Source organism: Brachyistius frenatus, unplaced genomic scaffold (genome assembly GCF_029030835.1).
Source record: "Brachyistius frenatus isolate BFR_SWC_R1_liver_20210118 unplaced genomic scaffold, ASM2903083v1 Contig_13, whole genome shotgun sequence".
Classification (NCBI taxonomy): domain Eukaryota; kingdom Metazoa; phylum Chordata; class Actinopteri; family Embiotocidae; genus Brachyistius; species Brachyistius frenatus.
In genome coordinates, this window is record NW_027210612.1 from 1,189,852 (window position 1) to 1,210,504 (window position 20,653).

Sequence of the window (20,653 nt, forward strand, 5' to 3'; positions counted from 1 at the left end):
TCTTGTTCTTGATTTCTTCGATCTCTTGGGAGTAACTGGATATGCTTCTGTCTCTCCTCATACTCACTACCTCCATCGACTTCCCTTCTTTTTTACACAGCTGCTCTGATGCACTTTTCTCCCGTTTAGCCGTCAGCTGCTGACCACCCTCGAGCCTTCTGGTTTCAAGACAGAGGAATCTCTGCAAGGAGACAAACGGCAATAAGGTGAGGTAGTTACTTTATTAATCCCCGAGGGGGAAATGCTCCCCCCCCCCGCTACAGCAGCATAAACAACATAAATAAGCGGTTTCAATAACATTCAGCTATTGTAATATCCCAAAAAAAGAAAACCACAGACTAAATCACGTGAACTGAGTAAACAAGGGTTTTTACCTCCATGAGCTTAATGTACTGTGCGTGTTGATGAGCCAGCTCCGTCAGACTCTTCTTCAGATACACGTTTTCCTCTTTCAGGCTTCTGACCTGCACGTCCAGCTCGGAGTTCAGCTTTTTCTTGAGGGTGCCCTTCAATTTAGAGGCTGCCATCATCTCTCTTTGTCACCTGTTCGCACACATCACAGGACACTTGTCAAAAAAACAAAAACAAAAACAAAAACCACCTTCAGGACACTGAAGGTCAAATGTAAACATTCTGAATGGGTCTTTTGTTTCGGTTCAGTTGATGACATTTAGGAAGTGATTCTCCAGACCGGCTTACTATACAAACCTACAGGTCATATCGGTTTTGGCAGCAGCAGCAAATTATTAGTATTTTTTAAATATTTTTTTGTATACCTTTTTTTTAAATTACTTAGTTGAACACGTTTCTTCATCAGTCAGCAAACGAGCTAATTTCGCATCGTTGGCGTCATTATAAACTCACGTTGTACAACAAGGGTTCAAACTGGACATTGAAAGCTGAGTTTTCTTTTTACTTGACTTATTTTAAGTAAATCTATCTTGCTCAAAAACTGCTTTTACTTTGTCAAACTCTGGGACGGTTTTTGAAGGTCAACATCAAGTTGCACAGGCTAAAACGCAGCTAATGTTAGCTGCCACCAAGCTACAGCTAACTACGACCTTTCACCTCGGGATATATATATATATATATATATATATTATTATTCTTAACTTCTCTAAAGATATCGTTTTTAGCAGCTAATTCATTGTTTGTTACCTCGGGAGGGCGGAGGTGGTCATATGGTGAATTACGTTACTTTAAATGATCAGTTTGCCGCTGAGGGAGGAGCTCCGTTTGAAAATGATGTCAATACATCTGTTGAACAACGTAATCAATTTAAGTTATTTAATATCTAATTAATGCACGCGGCGCTAAAAAAAATAAATAAATAAAATAAAATCGGAAAAGTTACATAGGAAAAAAAAAAAAATATCCTGATGAATATAATTTGTTTTGGATAACGAGTAGTGCAGAAAGGGGCCATTATTGAAAGCACCACCGGGGGGCGCTGCAGCACAGCAGAAGAAGAGCGGAGTTGCTGTATGGTAAATTAATCAACCTTAAAGCATAGTGATGTCAAGCAAAATTGAGTCATACGTATGAAGTAGCCTATTTCATAATGTAACGAGCTCGGGAGATTTTCCTTTGTCCCTTTAATCTGTTTCTTGCCTCATATCATCTCAGGCTGGTGCGGCTCATGTGTCTGTCCTCTGGTATCCCCTCCTCTCTTTCTCACACATCTGTGCGTTTCAGTTCCCTTTGTGAGTGCGTCTCTCCACGGAGCATGAACCGATTCTCTCAATAAATTTGGACTTTACTAACATGCTGCGGGTCATTGTTGAGTCCGCTGGGGGGATCCCCAAAAAGAAACTTGGAAACCCAGATCCAATTGCTGCGGTTATCTTCAGAGGTGAGAAATCTTTTTAAGATTTGACTTTTTTCTTACTCAGGAAAACTGCGGCCATACTCTGTTAAAGCTTTTCTCCATTTGATTGATCATGCACAACGTGTTTCACTTTCTATTAAATTGTCATCTTTGGCCATTCTTTGGTTTTGGTAATCATTTTGCAGTTTATCGACCCCCCTCACTAGCAGTTAGGTTGAATATTTTGGCAGTGATTCATATGCCAAACAAAGATTTACTTCCTTATAAGGTCAGAAAAACCCACTATCCCTACAGACCAGCAATTTTTGGCCACAGGGCTTGTTCTTTATATATTTATTATAATAAAAACCTCATAATGCATCATTCTTTGAAGAAGTTTGCACAATTATTGATGTAGTAGTTTATTTTTGGTTTGGAGAAGCTTGTTTTTGCAATTGTAATTTTCCTTTATTTTACTTACAGGTGAAAAGAAGAAAACCAAAGCAGTTGACAATGACTTGAATCCGGTCTGGAACCAAGTAAGTGGGGAATTAAAGTTAACCGTAATATGTGGTTTCTACAGTATGTTGACTTGTTTATTGTGAAATAATTACCCACTTAAGAGTTAAATTACTTTGCTGGTGATAGATGGTCCTTCTTTGTAATTACAGGTGCTTGAATTTGATTTGAAAGGCTCTTTAGATGCATCTTCATTCATCGATGTGGTTGTAAAAGACTATGAAACAATCGGGAAAGACAAGTAAGTGTGTCGAGAGCATTAGACTGAAAACGGTCACATTTGCATGTGTCATATTGTAATTGTGTTACTTAGCAACAAAAGTGTTCTTTTACATAAACCATGCTGTCCTAAGTTGTCATGACCCCTGAGCCTGTCCCAGTATGCCAAATTAATGGTCACTTAAACATCGTTCTGCTTTTGTGGAGAGAAACCTCTGAGTCAACAACTTCCCTGTGACTGTGGGTGGTCATTACAGAAACCTCTCCTCATGCCAGGGAGTGCAGGCAATGACTGAAAGGGAAAACCTCATCTTTCCTTAAAGCTCTAACGTTTGAGAAGGTAGACGTGTGATTATATTTTGTGACGGTGCTGGTTTCATAGCAGTTTTTTGACCAGTATTATAACAGTCACCAGGGTAGTTGAAAACAATGATTACAATATTTTCCTAAGGAGCAGAGTAGCATGTTGTAACGTTTCTGAGGTGTGTAACTGCTGTACTCGCAGCCATCGTGTTAAAGCTTGCTGTGCAAGTAAAGAAGGTGCTTGGTCTTCCTCACAACAGCCCCCCAACTCCTACGAGGAATGTTTCCTTAAAAGGAAAAACTAACTTCGGTATCACCTTCTTTACCTCAGACTCAGACCATCATATATGCTACGTATTACTCTGCTTAATGGTGTCGTTTTTTTTAAGTTTTTTTTTTAGCTGTTTGTTAGGGCACCAACATGCATAACATTGTGAGTTCTTATGTCTTTCTAAAGTGCAGGCAAGAATGCAGACCAAGGAATAACATTTCCACTGAGTCACTCCAGTGACTGATTGTGTACAATATAAATTATTCAGGGGAAGGCACAAGGGGTGGGGGTGAGGGTGTCTGCCTATTTTTCCATGATCACAGCCTGCAGAGGGGTGAATAAGAGAGAACCTGCACTGGCTTGTCATTGGTGTAGCTGTGATGACTCTGGACATGTTTTTAGAAATACAGGCAGATTTACAATCCAGGAAAATCAAGAAAGAGGAATGTGTCTCAGAGAGCTCTTCCATTAACCTTCTTTTAAAAGTTATACATTAGAAGTAGAAAATATATCTTTCGGCTCCGAAAGACGTCATGTGTTTCTTTCACTGTGCTCTGAAAGTGAAATAAATATTCTTCAATGGAACAGCTACAAACACTCGAGCCAGGAGTTAAAAGCATCCAGTTACGCAACTGACATTATCTGTATGAACCATTCTTTGTTGCTGCCTCTGCGATGACAAGAACTGTAAATTACCATACTGTATTTCCTCCATTAGATGACACTGTTTTTCAACAGTTTTTGTGGAATCCAAAGTAGTCGTGCATTTGTTGAGAGCAAGAGAGAAGAAAAAGAGAGTCTGAGCGTAACCATGAATTGTGCCTGCCGTTATGTTGCTTACTTAAGACGGCCTATTCTTCCACCTCTCTAGCTCTATATTTGTCCACCCTTAAACTGGCCACAAAACAGGCAGCTCATGCCTGTGGTTAATTGTTTCAATCTTTCCAGTGTTTCCTCAATTACTTTTTCTTCCTCATATAACCAGCCAGTCATTGTCATGGAGAAAAGTATATTGTTTATGATCACAAAGGAAAGCATACCATTTATTGTCTTGGAAAATGCTGCTGCTGTTCTTTTGCCGTAGTTATTCATGCAAAGTGGATTTTTTTTCATGAGAGGGTATTTGACCTTCCATCATCCACTTGTGAATAATCATTGCATTCTATTTGTGACGGAGTTATTTGAGGTGATATGATTTAGGAAATTGCCCAATGTGTTGCAATTGGTTGTGATTATTAATCATTGTTCCATGACTTCTGTTTATTATAAACGAAGTAACAATGTAGGCGTTGCTGCTTGGCTTTTCATAATATGTGAAGAAGTAAAATGGGAAGTGTAAACTGTCAACTATCCAAAGCTACAAGCAACTACAGTCTTGTGGAACCAAAGCATTCTCTCTTTCGTTTCCTTGATCTATTTTATCCAAGCTGCCTCTCTAATAAAAAGGTGATTGTTTTGTCTTTACCTGCAAAGACCCCACAGTGATTTTTGACTCATGAGTTTGACCAAACAGACATTTATGTGATTGCTTTTCAGGTTTATTGGCTCTGCAAAAATCTCACTGAGAGACTTGGCCAGTGGTCATGTGAAGTCCATCCCATCCAAGAATGTGCCGCTGATCAATGAGAAACAACAGTCTATTGGGGTGAATACATTTAGTTAATAACAGGATCCTAAATAGATTCAATGCACTTCCATGATACTTTTGAAATTGTTTTTTTTTTTTTTAATGAAATTGAATATCAACTAAGGCAGATGCTTGTCAAAACAATTGAAATATATAGTGTAATATTTGGTATTAGACATATACAGTAAATCTGGTGATGCAAGCTAATTGAGAACGTATTCTTTTTCAGGCAACAATAAATTTGCTCATTGGGTATGAGCCACCTCCCAACACTACTCCAAACCAAAATGATCAGCCTGATGAAGACATGTCCCATGTAAACGCTGGTAAGAAGACGACCAGATAACAAGAAATTTGACGATAAAATGCCCTTTACCTTATAATGTCTGAAATTTCTTAATCCTCTGATCCAAAAATGATTTTTGCTTCTTTAATTTATATGAATTATTTTTCACAGGGAATCTCACATTAATAAGCAAAGGAACACACAAGGAGGAATTTCAAATCAAAAAGGAATAAAAGATAATATAATTTTTTTTTAAAACCCACAAAAATAGTCCTTTAATATAATTTTTACAACACTATTTTAATATACTATTTTTTATAAACTTTTTAAAACTTAAATCATACATAACTTTTTCATATGGAACACTTGATGACAACTTAATGACACACTTTGATAGAAGGGGATTACTGCTAATACTGTAAATGCAATACATTTACTGTTTGTTGTTGTTGCTATTCATAAAGCAGTATTTTAATATTACTGATATTGCCTTAAGGTTTGGAATTATTATCCAATGAAAACAAACAATCAAAGTTATGTATATTCTCTTATCTCTCTTAAAAGTTTCTGCCATTATGTTAGGAGGTTAGCACAGTGTAGGTATAAGTTCAGTGAGAAGATGTTTTCTTTCTGTTCACAAATATACAAAAACACATGCATGTTTTGAATATAGATTTCAAGTATCTATGTGATTTTTGTGGGGTTGCACCACAGGAGGCAGTGAGGAGGGAGATGAGGGAGACACCGACATGGAGGGAGGAGGTCAGGATGGAAGTCCAGGAGGTCCCACTTCACCAAACCAGCCTTTGAAACCGAGCCACAAGCCAATCCGACTCAGCCGTAAGCGGCACAGAGCCCTGGCCAACAAGCATCAAGACTTCCAGGTATTGTCTTACTCTTTTTCTGGATGATCACAATAGATAATCATACCATTAATCACTAATGTTACACAACTGCAAACATGTGAATGTCCCTTTAGTCTTGTATCAGGGCAAACAATTTCACACACTTGATTATCTTTGTTATTGTCCCCAGTTTCAATATTATCAGGGTTTTGTGATCATTGCATAAGTTTGTATTTTTCAACCCAAATGCACCAATGGCACCTTTAAAAAAAAAAAAAAAAAAAATCCATATGAATTGTGCCACTGTTGGTTCAGCTGCCTCGTTGTTGCTTGCAATGTCCAGATTCGTGTTCGGGTTATCGAGGGTCGACAGCTGCCAGGCAACAACATCAAACCCGTGGCTAAAGTGAACGTATGTGGACATACGCACAGGACCAGAATTAGAAGAGGAAACAATCCGTTCTTTGATGAGGTAATGAGTCCATCACCACACAAAAATATTCCACTTTGTTGACTTTTATTAATGATCTCTTACTTTTGCCTTTTTGCTTGCTTGTCTTTTTTCCTTATTAACACCGCCTTGTCTTCTTTCTTTGCCAAATGATCCCCACAAGCTTCGCCCTGAGGTATTTCTCTCTGTATTAACAGTGGTGATAAGGCAACTTGAGTGTTTCTCTCTTTGGAGATTGAAGACAGTGCTTTCAGCTGTCTCTTGTGCCTAACTCCTCTCAAATGCATTTTCCCTCGTCTCAGCTTTTGGCAAAGCTTACAGAAAGAATCAAATTGTGAGTTCTGTAATTTTCCACGTTCAGATTTATCAAAGTGCGTCTGACATCTAATATATTGTGCATACAGTGGTCACAGAAATGGAAATTTATTCAAGGAGTTTCTTTTCTGTCCCTCAGATATTTTTCTACAATGTTAGCATGCTCCCCTCAGAGCTGTTTGATGAGAGCATCAATCTTCGGGTGTGTATTTTATTCATTTGCATAATAAAAACATGTTTTTTACTTTTTCTAGACAAAAATAAAAGGACTGTCCATTGTATGCTTTTAAAATCCAGTAATTTTTTGCATCTCCGGTTTTGTTCTCACAGGTTTATGACTCCTTCTCCCTCAGAGCTGACAGTCTAATGGGAGAGTTCAAGGTATGTCCATTTAAGTGCTGTTCAATTCTTAACGTTGCTCTATTTATTGCTCAGTAGTTTGACATATTTCAACTTTTTTTTCCATCATATCTAGCTGGATGTTGGCTACATCTATGATGAACCTGGTCAGTGTTTCCCTTTATATTGCAGTTTTTGGAAAGTTCAAGTTCTCTTTGTATGGAGATGTTTGTACGTGTTAAATATTATACCATGTCCAGGTCATGCCATGTTGAGGAAATGGCTTCTCCTGAGTGAACCTGATGACTCCAGCTCAGGGGCCAGAGGTTACCTGAAAGTCAGCATAATTATTGTGGGCGCTGGAGATGAGCAACCGGTACGAGTAACTTCTTACCGTTAAATTCCTTTATCTTTATCTTGTCAAAGAATAGTGATAAAAAGATCCTCTCCTCTCCTCTCCAGACTGAGAGGAGAAAGTTAAATGAGGACCAGGACGACATAGAGAGTAATCTATTGGTGCCAGCTGGAATCACAATGCGATGGGCCACCTTGAACCTTAAAGTCTATCGTGCCGAGGACATGCCACAAAGTAAGTGATGCGTAAGTCAATAAATTACTGCAGTCAAATCCTTTCTTGAAACTTGTATTTAGAAATGACTTTGTGTTGCAGTGGATGATGCCTTTCTTCAGACAGTCAAGCAAGTCTTTGGAGGGGAAGGAGACCGGAAAAACTTGGTGGATCCATATTTGGAAATCAGCTTTGCTGGGAAGAAGGTACAAATATGTTATATTGTATGAAAAAACGTTTTAAATGTCATTACTGAGTAAAATTAATTTGCAATCCTACCTTTATTTTTTTTAGCTATGTACCAAAATAATCGAGAAAAATGCTAACCCAGAGTGGAATCAACTCCTCAATCTCCAAGTCAAAGTAAGAAAGATGCATATTAACATGTTACATATTTTATGAACTTGATTCATATTTCAGAAACACTTTAACCTTCAGCACAAATTATCTCTGCCTCTGTAGTTCCCATCCATGTGTGAATGCATCAAGCTGACTATGTATGACTGGTAAGAGCTGATTCATTCACACACAGATGCACAGGTGACAATATTACTACCAGTATTTGAAATTGCAGTTTACTTTCGGCAGGGATCGTCTAACCAAGAACGATGCCATCGGAACAACGTTTCTGAATCTGAGCAAAATGTCTTCCTCTGGTGGAGAGGTTGAAGGTAATCGTGTAATATGTATGTTTTTATGATTCATGTCACTTAATGGTTTTATTTCTTTACATTGCAATGTGACATGTAATGTATGTTTTTTTTTTTTTTAAAACAGACACACGGGCTGAAAATTGCAACGCCGTCTCTGAATGTATGTACAAAATAGTCATCTGCTTATTTTTCATTCGTGTTTTCCATTAAAAACGATAACTGTTGCTTTGTAGCTTAAAAACTGGACCATAAAACTCAGGAAACAGTAAAGTTCACCTCATTACCAGCTACATTAAAGATTTTTTAATTCATTACCCGATTACTGTGGTTGTATTGAGTGTTAAACCATCTGCTTCTGTTTATGTATCTCTCCTCCCCCTATTGTTTTATAAGACTTGTCCAAGTGGGTTTTTAAATTGTGTGTGTGTGTGTCACAGTGAGCACTGCAGCATCAGAGGTTGGTTTCCTCCCAGCTTTTGGACCCTGCTATGTCAACCTGTACGGCAGCCCAAGAGAATTCACCGGCCTGCCAGACCCATATGATGAACTCAACTTAGGAAAGGTAAGACTACCCATCAGTACAGTACAGTACAGTACAGTAGTACAGAGTTTTTGATGACACATGATATTTCCCCTTTATCAGTATGTGTACATGAGGTTTTTGCATTTGGATCTGTTCCAGGGTGAAGGAGTCGCATACAGGGGCAGAGTCCTTGTTGAACTGTCCACTCAGTTGGATGGAAAGGTTGATAAGAATGTGGATGACATCTCCAGTGATGACATCCTGGTGGCACAGGTACACACTACGTAAAGAGCAAAAAGTTAAACAACAATAATCCTGCCTCAACTTCTAACACTGCCACATTCTTTTTGATTGCGTGCAGAAATACCAGCGGAGGAGGAAGTTCTCTCTGTGCGCTGTTTTCCACAGTGCCTGCATGCTTCAAGAGCCGGGTGAGCCCATCCAGTTTGAGGTCAGCATTGGTAACTATGGCAACAAGCTGGACTCCACCTGCAAGCCCCTGTCATCCACTACCCAGTACAGCTTTGCTGTGTTTGATGGTACGAAACCAACGAAGAAACAAACAAAGTCAAAGCTTCATTCCAAGTTCGAATTTAGGGTATTTTTAAATGTGTTTCAGGACCATTACTTTCGAGTTGTTTTTGAGTTTTAATGTTTTCATGACACAATACTTTTGACTAATTGCTGTGTAAGTGAAATTAAGTAATATGGCATGTTTTGTGAGAGGTATGAAGGAATTTCAATTGCATTATATACTTTTCCAACTGTATAAAATGTGTTTTAAATCTCTTTAGAAACCCAATGACAAAACATTAGTATACTCAGTAGTAAACTGTAATGTATCAGGGGACATTCCCTTGCTTAAGCAGTTACCTGTGCTGTAAATCTTTTTTAAAAGTAAGGGGTCATGAAGCCAAAGAAATTAAGTAGAGCCAAAACATGTGTTTAAAATAATTAGATATATTTCTTGTGTATTCAACAGGTAATCACTACTATTACCTTCCCTGGGCTGACACTAAGCCTGTCGTGATTCTCACTTCATACTGGGAAGAAATCAGCCACCGCCTGGACTCTGTCAATGTTCTCCTCTTCTTTGCTGAGAGACTGGTGAGAACAGGTCATGGTGACAGATTAGCACATTGTGTGCTTAAATATTGTACATGTCTACACCGGTCCTTCTGTTTATCTTATCTTACCTGACATTGTAATTTATTTTAGGAGTCCCACCTGACTTCTTTAAAAACAGCCATGTTAGCCAAGGTGTCTGAGACACATCTGGCAGAGATTTGGCTCAAACTCATCAATCATTTGATCGAGGATCTTAACAGGTAAGACAGGACCAGACAGATCCTACACTAGACTCGTGAGCTACATGAAGTAATGGGAGAGTTTATCTTTCGGTAACGAATTCTTTTTGCCACAGTTGGCTTTTTAGGTTGAATTTGGTTGTTTCATGCTGGTCTCTGTTTTGACAGTCTCCAGCTTCCTGTACTGGAGGGTCAGCCCAACATTACAGTGCTGGATCTCCAAATAAAAGCTCTACGTGACGCTGCTGTGGACAGTATCACACAGATGGCCAGTCGCATGAAAGAAGAGGCTGCAGATGTCAAGGCCACTGTTGGTGACATTGAAGACTGGTTGGAACGAATCAAGCAGCTGGCAGAGGAGGTCAGGGAAAAAAACGTTTTACATCCTTGAATGCCTCGGGTTCTATCAATATTATGTAGCTGAAAGAGATATGGTTGAAAGTTTATTATGTAACTGAAATGTCTCCATCAGCCTCAGAACAGCATGCCAGATGTCATCATATGGATGCTGAGAGGAGAGAAGCGTGTGGCTTATGCCCGAGTTCCAGCCAACCAGATCCTGTACTCTAACTTCAGCGAACAAGCCCACGGCAAACACTGCGGAAAGACCCAGACCATTTTCATGCAGGTAAAAACCAGTGAACATACAAAAACACATTCACTCTAATGTAAGAGATGCTTCTTTAGAAGTTTGCAATCAGTCTGCAGGTCGTACGAATTAATGTTAGTCATTTATTTTGTTGTTAAATTTTGCAAGGAGTTCTCACGGCCATAATTTGTGCTTCATTAGTACCCCATGGACAGAGACAAAGGTGTGAAGCTCCCCGTGCAGCTGCGGGCCAACATGTGGCTCGGCCTCTCTGCCCATGAGAAGAAGTTCAACAGCTTCGCAGAGGGGAACTTCAGTGTGTATGCTGAAATGGTACAGTACCTACACTACACATTAGATATTATAAATATATGCATGCACATTTCTAATCACTGACTTTACATTTGTTTTGTATAAAATATTGCTCCCAAACACACCTGCTCTCTCTGCAGTATGAGAACCAGGCTCAGGTGTTTGGGAAGTGGGGAACCACCGGCCTGGTTGGCCGCTATAAGTTCTCAGATGTAACTGGAAAGGTGAAACTCAAACAAGAGCGCTTTCTGCCACCACGAGGATGGGAGTGGGAGGGAGACTGGTTTGTTGACCCTGAGCGATGGTAAGTTGAAGAAACTCCCTTTTATCACTCTTTGTGATTCTTGGCTTGGAGTTTCAAGTACAACCTTCCTGTAAGCACATTCTTCAGAATCCTGCTTATATGTCAGCTTCTTTTTTTTAAGTGAGGGATAACACTGTTCAAGCGGTATGCTCGATTAATGCAATGAGTGACAAGGAGGATAAAACACCAAGGGCCTGATTTACTAAGATCTCAAATAAAGGGTACTAAATTGCGTGTTCCTTCCAAAAAGTTAGCAAATTTCTTTGCACCCTTTTGCAGGTGATTTACTAAGAGTAATTGCATCATTGAAATCAGGTGCAAATCGCCGTATTTAAATGAGGGTCGCGGGTACTAAACATGTTCCCTCCCAGTATTTTGCACCTTCAAGCCGAAACGCCCAATATTACATATGCATACTGGCAAACACGCAAAATGGACGTGTGTTAAATTGCACATTTGAAAGACGCAATCCTCACTGCACGTTGTTAGTAAATCTGCTTTGATATTTTTTTGCAGATGGTGTGGAGTTTGCACCTGATTTTACACATTTACATGGTTCTCTGTACCCTGCTTTTGTTGTTGTTGTTGTTGTTGTTGGTACAACTTGTCAGGTATTATCCCTTATGCAATTGGAATTGACTGATGGTACCAGCCACAGCACAGAACCCTATCATGAACACAATCAGAGGAAATGAAAAGGAATTTAGGCATCAGCCAGTGTTTTGGTTTAAGGAGGTCTCCCTCTCTGTGCGCCTCCTAATTCTGAAGAGCTTCCATTCTCCCACTAAGGTTCATGTAAATAATCTGAGGTTTTTCAAGCCTGTCTTCCTGAACTGTTTATTGTGGTCCTACATAGCTTTTGTCTGAGTCACAAAGCCACTCATCGTGTGCTTTGGTGGTGTTTTCTACAGTTTGTTGACAGAAGCAGATGCCGGCCACACAGAGTTCACAGAGGAAGTTTTTCAGAATGAAACACGTTTTCCAGGTGGGGAGTGGAAGCCCGCTGCAGAGCCCTGCACAGACGTGGTACGATATACTGCTGTGACACACACACACACACACACACACACACACACACACACACACACACACACACACACACACACACACACACACACACACACACACACACACACACACACACACACACACACACACACACACACACACACACACACACACACACACAAGGTGAAGATAACATGAAAAAGCTTGTTTATTCATACTTTAGTTCCAATGTTATCAGTTTCCTTTGGGCTGTTATCCACCGTAGATTGGTGGGTTTGTGATGGCAATGAGCACATGGCCTTTTAAAGATGTGACCAACTGTCTTTCTGGTGTAATGGGAAGTTTTTATTAGAACTGCTACTAATGGTTAAGACATTATGATTGGTACTCGGCCTGAACAAAAGCCTTAAACAGTTATATTTATGTATGATGTAATCAATGTTAAAATCCAATCATTTTGTGTTGCATTTTGGAACCACTTAATGCTACAAATATGACATGAATGACACACAAAGTGTGTGTTTTATCTAGAATGGAGAAAAGGCTCAAAGCCCAGGAGAGTTGGACTGTCCACCTGGATGGACCTGGGAGGACAACTGGAGCTTTGACAGCAATAGAGCTGTTGATGAGAGCGGTAACATGAATATTACAACTGAAATATGTAATCAAAGTCTTCATTCTTGTATGTAATACTGTGAGACACAATTATGTCGGTGTGTGTTTTGACATTAGGTTGGGAATATGGAGTCACCATCCCCCCTGCCGATAAACCCAAGTCCTGGGTTGCAGCAGAGAAGATGTACCACGTCCACCGCAGGAAGAGACTCATCAGACCAAGAAGGAAGATATCGGATAAAATGGCTGTTGCCGAGGTGAGGAAGAGGTCGAGGAGAAAAAAAGAGTAGATTTGACACATGTTATGCGTACAGTCTGTCATTTGTTTCTTGTCCTCGTCTCGTCTCGTCTACAGAGACGAGAACCAGGGGAAGGTTGGGAATACTCCTCCCTGATTGGCTGGAAGTTCCACAGGAAGGAGCGCTCCACCGACACGTTCCGCCGCCGCCGCTGGAGGAGAAAGATGGTCCCATCAGACTGCATCGGGGCCTCCGCCATCTTCAGACTGGAAGGGGCATTCGTGAGTGTTGCTTAACAACTCTACGTAATGTTGCTAAATATGTTTCTTATTCTTTCATGTTCCCAAGCTAGGCAGTTGTCATAGCAACAGGTGTTACTTTATGCCATCTGAGTCATATTCTATTATTATTCTCATGCATATGCCTGTTCCTGTAATTTGTTGGCAAATGACTCAGGAAGTTTATTCTAGTTCCACATTCTTTGCCTCAAATTTTCTCCAATTTGGCTCAAATGTTTGATGTTTAGTTTAGTTTTTTTTAAGCACCTCAGCCTGTGTTTTGTTAACAGGGGGTTGATGTTGATGAGAAGGCCAGCAAAACGGATGCAGCCAAACTATTTGGTGCCAACACACCCACTGTTTCCTGCCACTTTAGCCGTAAGTAGTTGGATCAGACAAATATTGATGCTGATTGAAGGCTCATTTGTTCTTGAAACACTGCTTCCTGACTGTTTCTAAATGCGAGATAACATTGTCATCATGGAGTTTGTAATATGTGACTACTAAATTAGTGCACATGCTTTATCAGGTGTCATGTTTTAACAGTGATCAAGTTTGGCATGTAGATAAAAATGATCTCCCTCTAGGGTTTTACATTTACCATCTGAGAGTGTACGTTTATCAGGCGAGAAACCTCTGTGCCATGGACAAAGACAGCTTCTCAGGTAAAAACAAAGCCTCATTATAAGCAGACAAAATACAAGCTTGATCAGGAGAAATTAATGACATCCAATCCTGATGTACAATTTTGACAACGTAGATAATATTAATGCCCTGCTCCTCTCCAGATCCCTACGCCCATGTGTCATTTCTCCACATGAGTAAGACCACAGAGGTCATCAGGACCACTCTTAACCCCACATGGGATCAGACTCTCATCTTTGAGGACGTTGAAATCTACGGAGACCCTCAGACAATCGCCCGCAACCCTCCGGATGTGGTCTTGGAGCTGTACGATCGTGATCAAGTGGTGTGTTTTATGTGTTTATTCTGACAAACTTCTAATCATATCACATAATCACATAGTTGTATGAAAGCAGCTCGGGGTCTTGGTAGATATAGTAAGGCTTTGCTAAATCTTTGTGTGCTGCTGTACCTTATTCACCAGGGTAAAGATGAGCCCATGGGTCGCTGCACGTGCCCCCCCGTGGTGAAGCTGAGGCCTGCCGTGGCTGTCAGTCCTAAGCTGCTATGGTACCCAGTCACCAAGAAGGGTCGCAGTGCTGGAGAGATACTGCTAGCTGCTGAGCTCCTGCTGAAGGACAAGGTAAAGATTACACTTAAATGGAGTAAATATACTTTAATTTAACTTTATAAGCTTTATAGAGGATCTTGTGCTTGACCTCCAGGCGAATGACGATCTGCCTCTGGTGCCTCCTCGGCGGGGGGAGAAACTCTACATGGTTCCTCAGGGAATCAGGCCAGTAGTGCAGCTCACTGCGATTGAGGTACACCATCAAGCCTCTGCCGGTGTCTATTAATTCCCTCCACACATATTACATGACCAGACATGACCAGCCCAGCCCAGGATTTCTGTTCTGGTTGCATTTCTCATCCATAACGACCTTCCTTCCTTTCCGTTATCCCCCGCAACCATGCTAGTCTTTTTATCTGCTTATACCAGTGTTTTCAAAGTGTATTCATGTTTTGATTTGATGCCAGGTCTTGACTTGGGGCTTGAGGAACATGAAGACCTACCAGTTGGCCACAGTGTCCTCCCCCAGTTTGATAGTGGAATGTGGTGGTGAGATTGTTCAAACCGCTGTGATCAAAAACTACAAAAAGAATCCCAACTTCCCCGGATCTGTGCTGCTCCTCAAAGTGGTACTAACCCTCAAACTGTCCAGAGAAAATATTCAGACAGCTGTAAATGTATGTTGTTTTGAAGTATTTCCTTACATGGTCTGTTCTGTGGCTGCTCACCTAGCTTCTCCCAAAAGAGGAGATGTACACCCCTCCCATTGTGCTGAAGGTAGTCGACCACAGACCCTTTGGGCGGAAACCTGTAGTGGGACAGTGCACCATTGACTGTCTGGAGGAGTTCCGCTGTGACCCGTATCGTCTTAACAGTGAAGTCTGCATGTCTGCCAGAGGTATCCTCCCACATGCATGAACTCTCACACATTTATACACACTCACCTACAGCTTCGTTATACTTTTCACCATTAACTTTGCAGTGGCAATGATAACTGCTGCCCAAGGAGATGTTGTCATAGAGATTGAGGAACGGCCCATTGTGAAAACTGAGGTAAATAAAAAGTAGTCGCATAAGTATTGTGGCAGGATTTCTGCATCTACTACTAATAAGCATTCTTTGTCTGTTTCCCACTTTGCAGCTTCAAACAGAGATGGTGAGACTTTTTCTTTTCACAGATGGTCTACTGATGAATACTGTTTCTACATTTTTTTCAAAGTTTTTCATAATCTTCCATTGTGTAGGAACAGGAGACAGTAGACTGGTGGAGTAAGTTCTTTGCCTCTGTTGGAGAGCAGGACAAGTGTGGGCCTTACCTAAAAAAGGGATACGACACATTACAGGTGAAAACACGTTTTGCCCACTGAAAGAAAAACAAGAACTGATTTAATTTGTGTCTATGAGCAGTCAAACATGTTTAGGAAAATTCAGGAGTTAGTTCTGTCTGGGAAGTGTTATAGCTAGGTGGTAAACATGATCAAATGTGCATTCTATTTTTGTTATTGCCTTACTGTCTACTGTGTACAGAGGACCGAGCCTTTCATGTGTTTTATGGTTTTTAGGTGTATACATCCGAGTTAGAAGAGGTTGAGCAGTTCCAGGGAATGACCGACTTCTGCAGCACCTTCAAACTTCAGCGAGGAAAGACTGAAGACGAGGAAGACGACCCCTCAGTGGTGGGAGAGTTCAAGGTAAAGCAGGGTGCATATCAGTCATGCAGCATCCCAATTAACCCTGAACTGTTGTAAAAGCAACAGTTGATTTTGGAGTTTTACAGCTTTTGTCTGCCCTCTGGTGGATAATTTAACAACTTCCGTTACATTTCATGAACTAATTAGGCAGCTTTACTTGGATAATGAAGTTGTACTTGTAAATGGATATTTATTAGGTTCTGTAGTGGAAAAAAAAATCAGCGTATTGAAATCTTTATTTTGAATGAAATGGTGTAGTGCTTTTTCATTTGTTGGACAGTTGGATTGTGGTATTTTTTTCTTCAAACAAAATGAAAACTGAAGAGATTTAATTTGATCATTTTCCGCTTCCATAATTTACTTTTATCATGGTGTGTGAATGAAGATTCATTATATAATACTAATAACTATTGGCTATCCTGTCTTTGGTGGTGTACAGGGCTCATTCAAGATTTACCCACTTCCCGATGACCCCGGGGTGCCAACTCCACCTCGGCAATTCAGAGAACTTCCTGAGAGTGGACCACAGGAGTGCCTGATCAGAATATATGTGGTGCGCTGTATTGACTTGCAGCCGAAGGATACAAATGGCATGGTGAGTTTTATATGACTCAATGAGCTAAGCAGTCACACTGGTTTGGTGATAACAACAAACTTTTATCCCGATTTCACCTCCGAACTTGTCATTATACCAAGTGAAGAAGATGCTGAGTTCCTTTCAACATATTTTTTTTCTGCGTTGTCATTTCAGTGTGACCCATACATAAAAATTACAGTGGGGAGAAAAATACTGGATGACCGAGATAACTACAAACCAAACACCCTCAATCCAGAGTTTGGAAGGTGAGATGGTGATTTTTCATTTATCCAAAACATTTAGATCTCCAGAAACATAAAGCAGCAACAAATACTGTATATGCTCGCCTCCATTCATGTCCAGGATGTTTGAGATGTCCTGCTTCCTGCCTCAAGACAAAGATCTGAAGATTGCTGTATATGACTATGACTTACTGAGCAGTGATGAAAAAGTGGGTGAGACAGTCATTGATTTGGAGAACAGACTACTGTCCCGCTTCAGGTCCTGTTGTGGCCTGCCACAGACATATTGTGTGTAAGTATGTGCTTTTTGTGTAATTATGTGCTCTTGCATGTGAAGTAACACCAGAAAAACCCCCACATACATATTTAAAAAAAAAAAGTTAACTGACTTCTATTTTGATGCTTTTTAGTTTCTTAAAGCCGAAACCTGTGGGGCTCTTACTTTCTTGTATGCTGTGATTATGGTCAGATGAGATGTACAAGGCTCCAGTGGTTACATTTTTCTTGCAGGTCAGGGATCAATCAGTGGAGAGACCAGCTGAAGCCTTCTCATATCCTCCAGAATGTGGCCAAAGTGAGGGGCGTCCCTCCTCCACGCATAGAGGAAGATGGGAGCTCACTGTGTTTCTTAGGAAAACAATACAACCTGCAAGATTTTGGTACAGCTGTTCTCTAATGCCCTATTATCTTATTATTTTATTATTACTTGTGTTTACTTTTTCACTTACTGTTTAATGATTACATGTCTGCCTTGCTGCTCTTGGATTTATTTTCAGTTTGGCGATTTGGTTGTCTATGATATTAACATCTGTGGCATAATATCCTTTCACCACTGATGTTTGTAATCTGCTACGTCCTTTGCAGAAGCAAACACTGTGATCCACCCGCACTTGGGCCCAACCAGAGAGAGGCTGGCCCTGCATGTTCTTAGAAACCAGGGCTTGGTACCAGAGCATGTGGAGTCCAGAATCCTGTGCAGCTCCCACCAACCAAATCTGTCTCAGGTTAAAACAGCAGCAGTAGCACAATTTTTTTTTAGCACATTTACATGAAGATAATGCTCTTTGAAATTCATATTTTAATATTGCTGTGTCATAGTTTTGTTTAAAAGAATCATCCTTTTCCCCAAATGCAGGGACGAATTCAAATGTGGGTCGACATTTTCCCCAAGAGCCTTGGTTTGCTGGGGCCTCCGTGTGATATCACTCCACGCAAAGCCAAGAAGTAAGAAACTCTTTCAAAAAATAATTATATTTCAACAGAAGGCACTGAAGGATGAAATATAATGGCAAATTTGAAACAGGTACTTCTTGCGAGCCATCATCTGGAACACAACTGATGTCACTTTGGACGAAACAAGCGTCACTGGAGAAAACATGAGTGACATCTATGTTAAAGGGTAACTTACTTATCCTGTCTTTTAATTTAACCCTTCAATTAATTTAATATTCATTTTTGCAAATATCTAATATGAATAAAATGTTATTATGTTTTTAGATGGATGCCAGGAATGGAGCAGGATAAGCAGAAGACTGACGTCCACTACAGATCCCTGGATGGAGATGGAAACTTCAACTGGAGGTTCATCTTCGGGTTTGAATACCTGCCTGCAGAACAGCTGTGTGTTGTCTCGAGGAAAGTGAGTGTAATCAAGGATCAGGAACAAAGCATAGACTGATTGCTGTTCATAACCTAACTTGTTTTGTTATGAAGATATGACAGCAGGTAATGATCTAAATGTAATTTCTCTCTTTTTACAGGAGCACTTTTGGAATCTGGACAAAACAGAATTTAGGATTCCTCCTAAATTGATCATCCAGATTTGGGACAACGACAAATTCTCTCTGGATGACTACTTAGGTGAAGCAGTATTGTCATTTACCACAATTTTTGCCACAACTACACAAAGGAAAATCCTTGAAAGACAGAACTACCATAATGTATGTACTGTAACTATGCAGCATAAAGACACAATTATTTTTTATCCATTTTTATGTCACAGGTTCAGTTGAGCTGGACTTCCTCAACCTGGTCCCCCCTGCGAAGACCCCAGAAAAGTGCAGCCTGAAGATGCTGCCTGGGATGGCGGGATCAATCTTCTCCAAAAAAACGCAGCCCAACTCCCTCTTCTCCCAGAAATCTGTGCGAGGCTGGTGGCCATGTGCAATTGAGCAGGATGGGAAACATGTGCTTGGTGTATGTTCATTTCCTGTGCACAGTCCTTAGTCAATGGTCTTTTTTTCCTTAACACTGTTTAAACCTGTGTTTCAAAATGTCACAGGGAAAAGTAGAGATGACCCTGGAAATAATGGAGGAGAAGGAGATGGATGAGAGGCCGGCTGGGAAAGGCCGGGATGAGCCGAACATGAATCCAAAACTGGACCCACCCAAGTAATAATACAGCTCTCTAAAATAAAACTATGAATTGTTTTACATAAATTTACATAATGTAAAGATTGTTTTGTCTTCATTCAACAGCCGCCCTGACACATCATTCTTCTGGTTTACGAACCCTTGCAAGACCATGAAGTTCATAGTGTGGCGCAGATTCAAGTGGATTTTCATTGGAGGGGTTCTTCTTCTGCTGGTTCTCTTGTTCCTTGGGATCCTGTTCTACTCCCTACCTGTAAGATCACTCAGTTTGCTAATAATTTCTTTATTTGATTATGTATGAATCTCTCGTTATTTTGTTTTAATCCATCAAAACCTTGATGGTATTTTGTTTAAAACAGCTTGAATATTCATTCACTGACTTTCTGTAAGTGATTTGTTATTATAACAGGTATAATTTCATAACTCATAAGTCTATGCTTCCACCACAGAATTACATCTCAATGAAGATTGTGAAGCCTTTCTCCTGAGAGCCATTATGAAGATGCTGCCCAGCTTCCTGCAGCACAATCTACAGTCCTGCTCACTGTTGACATTCCTCAGAAATATGCAACGCTTTTCTCTGCTGATGAAATAGCAGACTGATACTCGGCTGTCTATTTTTTTAATTTTTGCACTCACAGTATTACTTGTATCTCTTGTAAACCAAATCCAAATAATCTTTCTTATGATCATGTTTTTACAAATAAAGGATATCATGATTTTCATAAATGTTAATATGTACAAATTGTTCATATTTTGTTTGAATTCCTTGATAATGTGTGGTATGCAATCTAAAAACGAATGAACTCAAAACAATCTTCAGTCCACCTACATTGCATTGAATTAGCAATATTATCTCTAATAAGTACATTTTATTGTCCATTTTAGTCAGATGAACATTTTAAGTGCCTCGCTAAAATTTGGATTAACTAAAATAGTTTTAAATTTTTAATAAAACATTTTAAATGCATAATACACTTTATACAAAAATCCCTTGCATCACTTCACTTGTAAATTGATTATAAAAATAAAACTGATTGACAGGCCAGAAAAAAAAAAGATGCACTCACAGGACATAAAATAAACTTCTAAGGATTACATTTTCCTCCTGATCATTTACATTTAGTTTAGCCAATTGAGGTTGTTGTTTTTCTTTCTGCTATTCCAAACCAGTTTAAGGATTGTACGACAGTAAAC

At 40.0% G+C, this 20,653-nt stretch overlaps 1 protein-coding gene across 1 annotated transcript; it reads left to right on the forward strand.

The window, feature by feature from the left end:
* Window positions 1-1,663: 1,663 nt before the first annotated feature.
* On the forward strand, window positions 1,664-20,191 carry myofl (myoferlin like). The gene is made up of 54 exons (XM_069692692.1): window positions 1,664-1,852; window positions 2,291-2,346; window positions 2,479-2,567; window positions 4,656-4,764; window positions 4,976-5,072; window positions 5,747-5,916; window positions 6,221-6,349; window positions 6,783-6,845; window positions 6,974-7,024; window positions 7,119-7,149; window positions 7,243-7,358; window positions 7,445-7,571; window positions 7,653-7,756; window positions 7,845-7,913; window positions 8,013-8,056; window positions 8,139-8,221; window positions 8,328-8,363; window positions 8,641-8,765; window positions 8,886-8,999; window positions 9,088-9,265; window positions 9,709-9,833; window positions 9,945-10,054; window positions 10,202-10,394; window positions 10,506-10,661; window positions 10,824-10,955; window positions 11,075-11,238; window positions 12,150-12,264; window positions 12,778-12,880; window positions 12,979-13,118; window positions 13,217-13,381; window positions 13,669-13,756; window positions 13,966-14,043; window positions 14,167-14,348; window positions 14,487-14,645; window positions 14,728-14,826; window positions 15,041-15,202; window positions 15,306-15,471; window positions 15,556-15,626; window positions 15,715-15,729; window positions 15,818-15,916; window positions 16,136-16,264; window positions 16,704-16,859; window positions 17,016-17,107; window positions 17,205-17,375; window positions 17,594-17,742; window positions 17,948-18,087; window positions 18,219-18,307; window positions 18,387-18,482; window positions 18,581-18,722; window positions 18,844-18,943; window positions 19,086-19,279; window positions 19,365-19,474; window positions 19,562-19,709; window positions 19,906-20,191. The coding sequence occupies exons 1-54, from the start codon at window positions 1,765-1,767 to the stop codon at window positions 19,942-19,944; spliced, it is 6,156 nt and encodes a 2,051-aa protein (XP_069548793.1). The 5' UTR covers window positions 1,664-1,764; the 3' UTR covers window positions 19,945-20,191.
* Window positions 20,192-20,653: the final 462 nt, after the last annotated feature.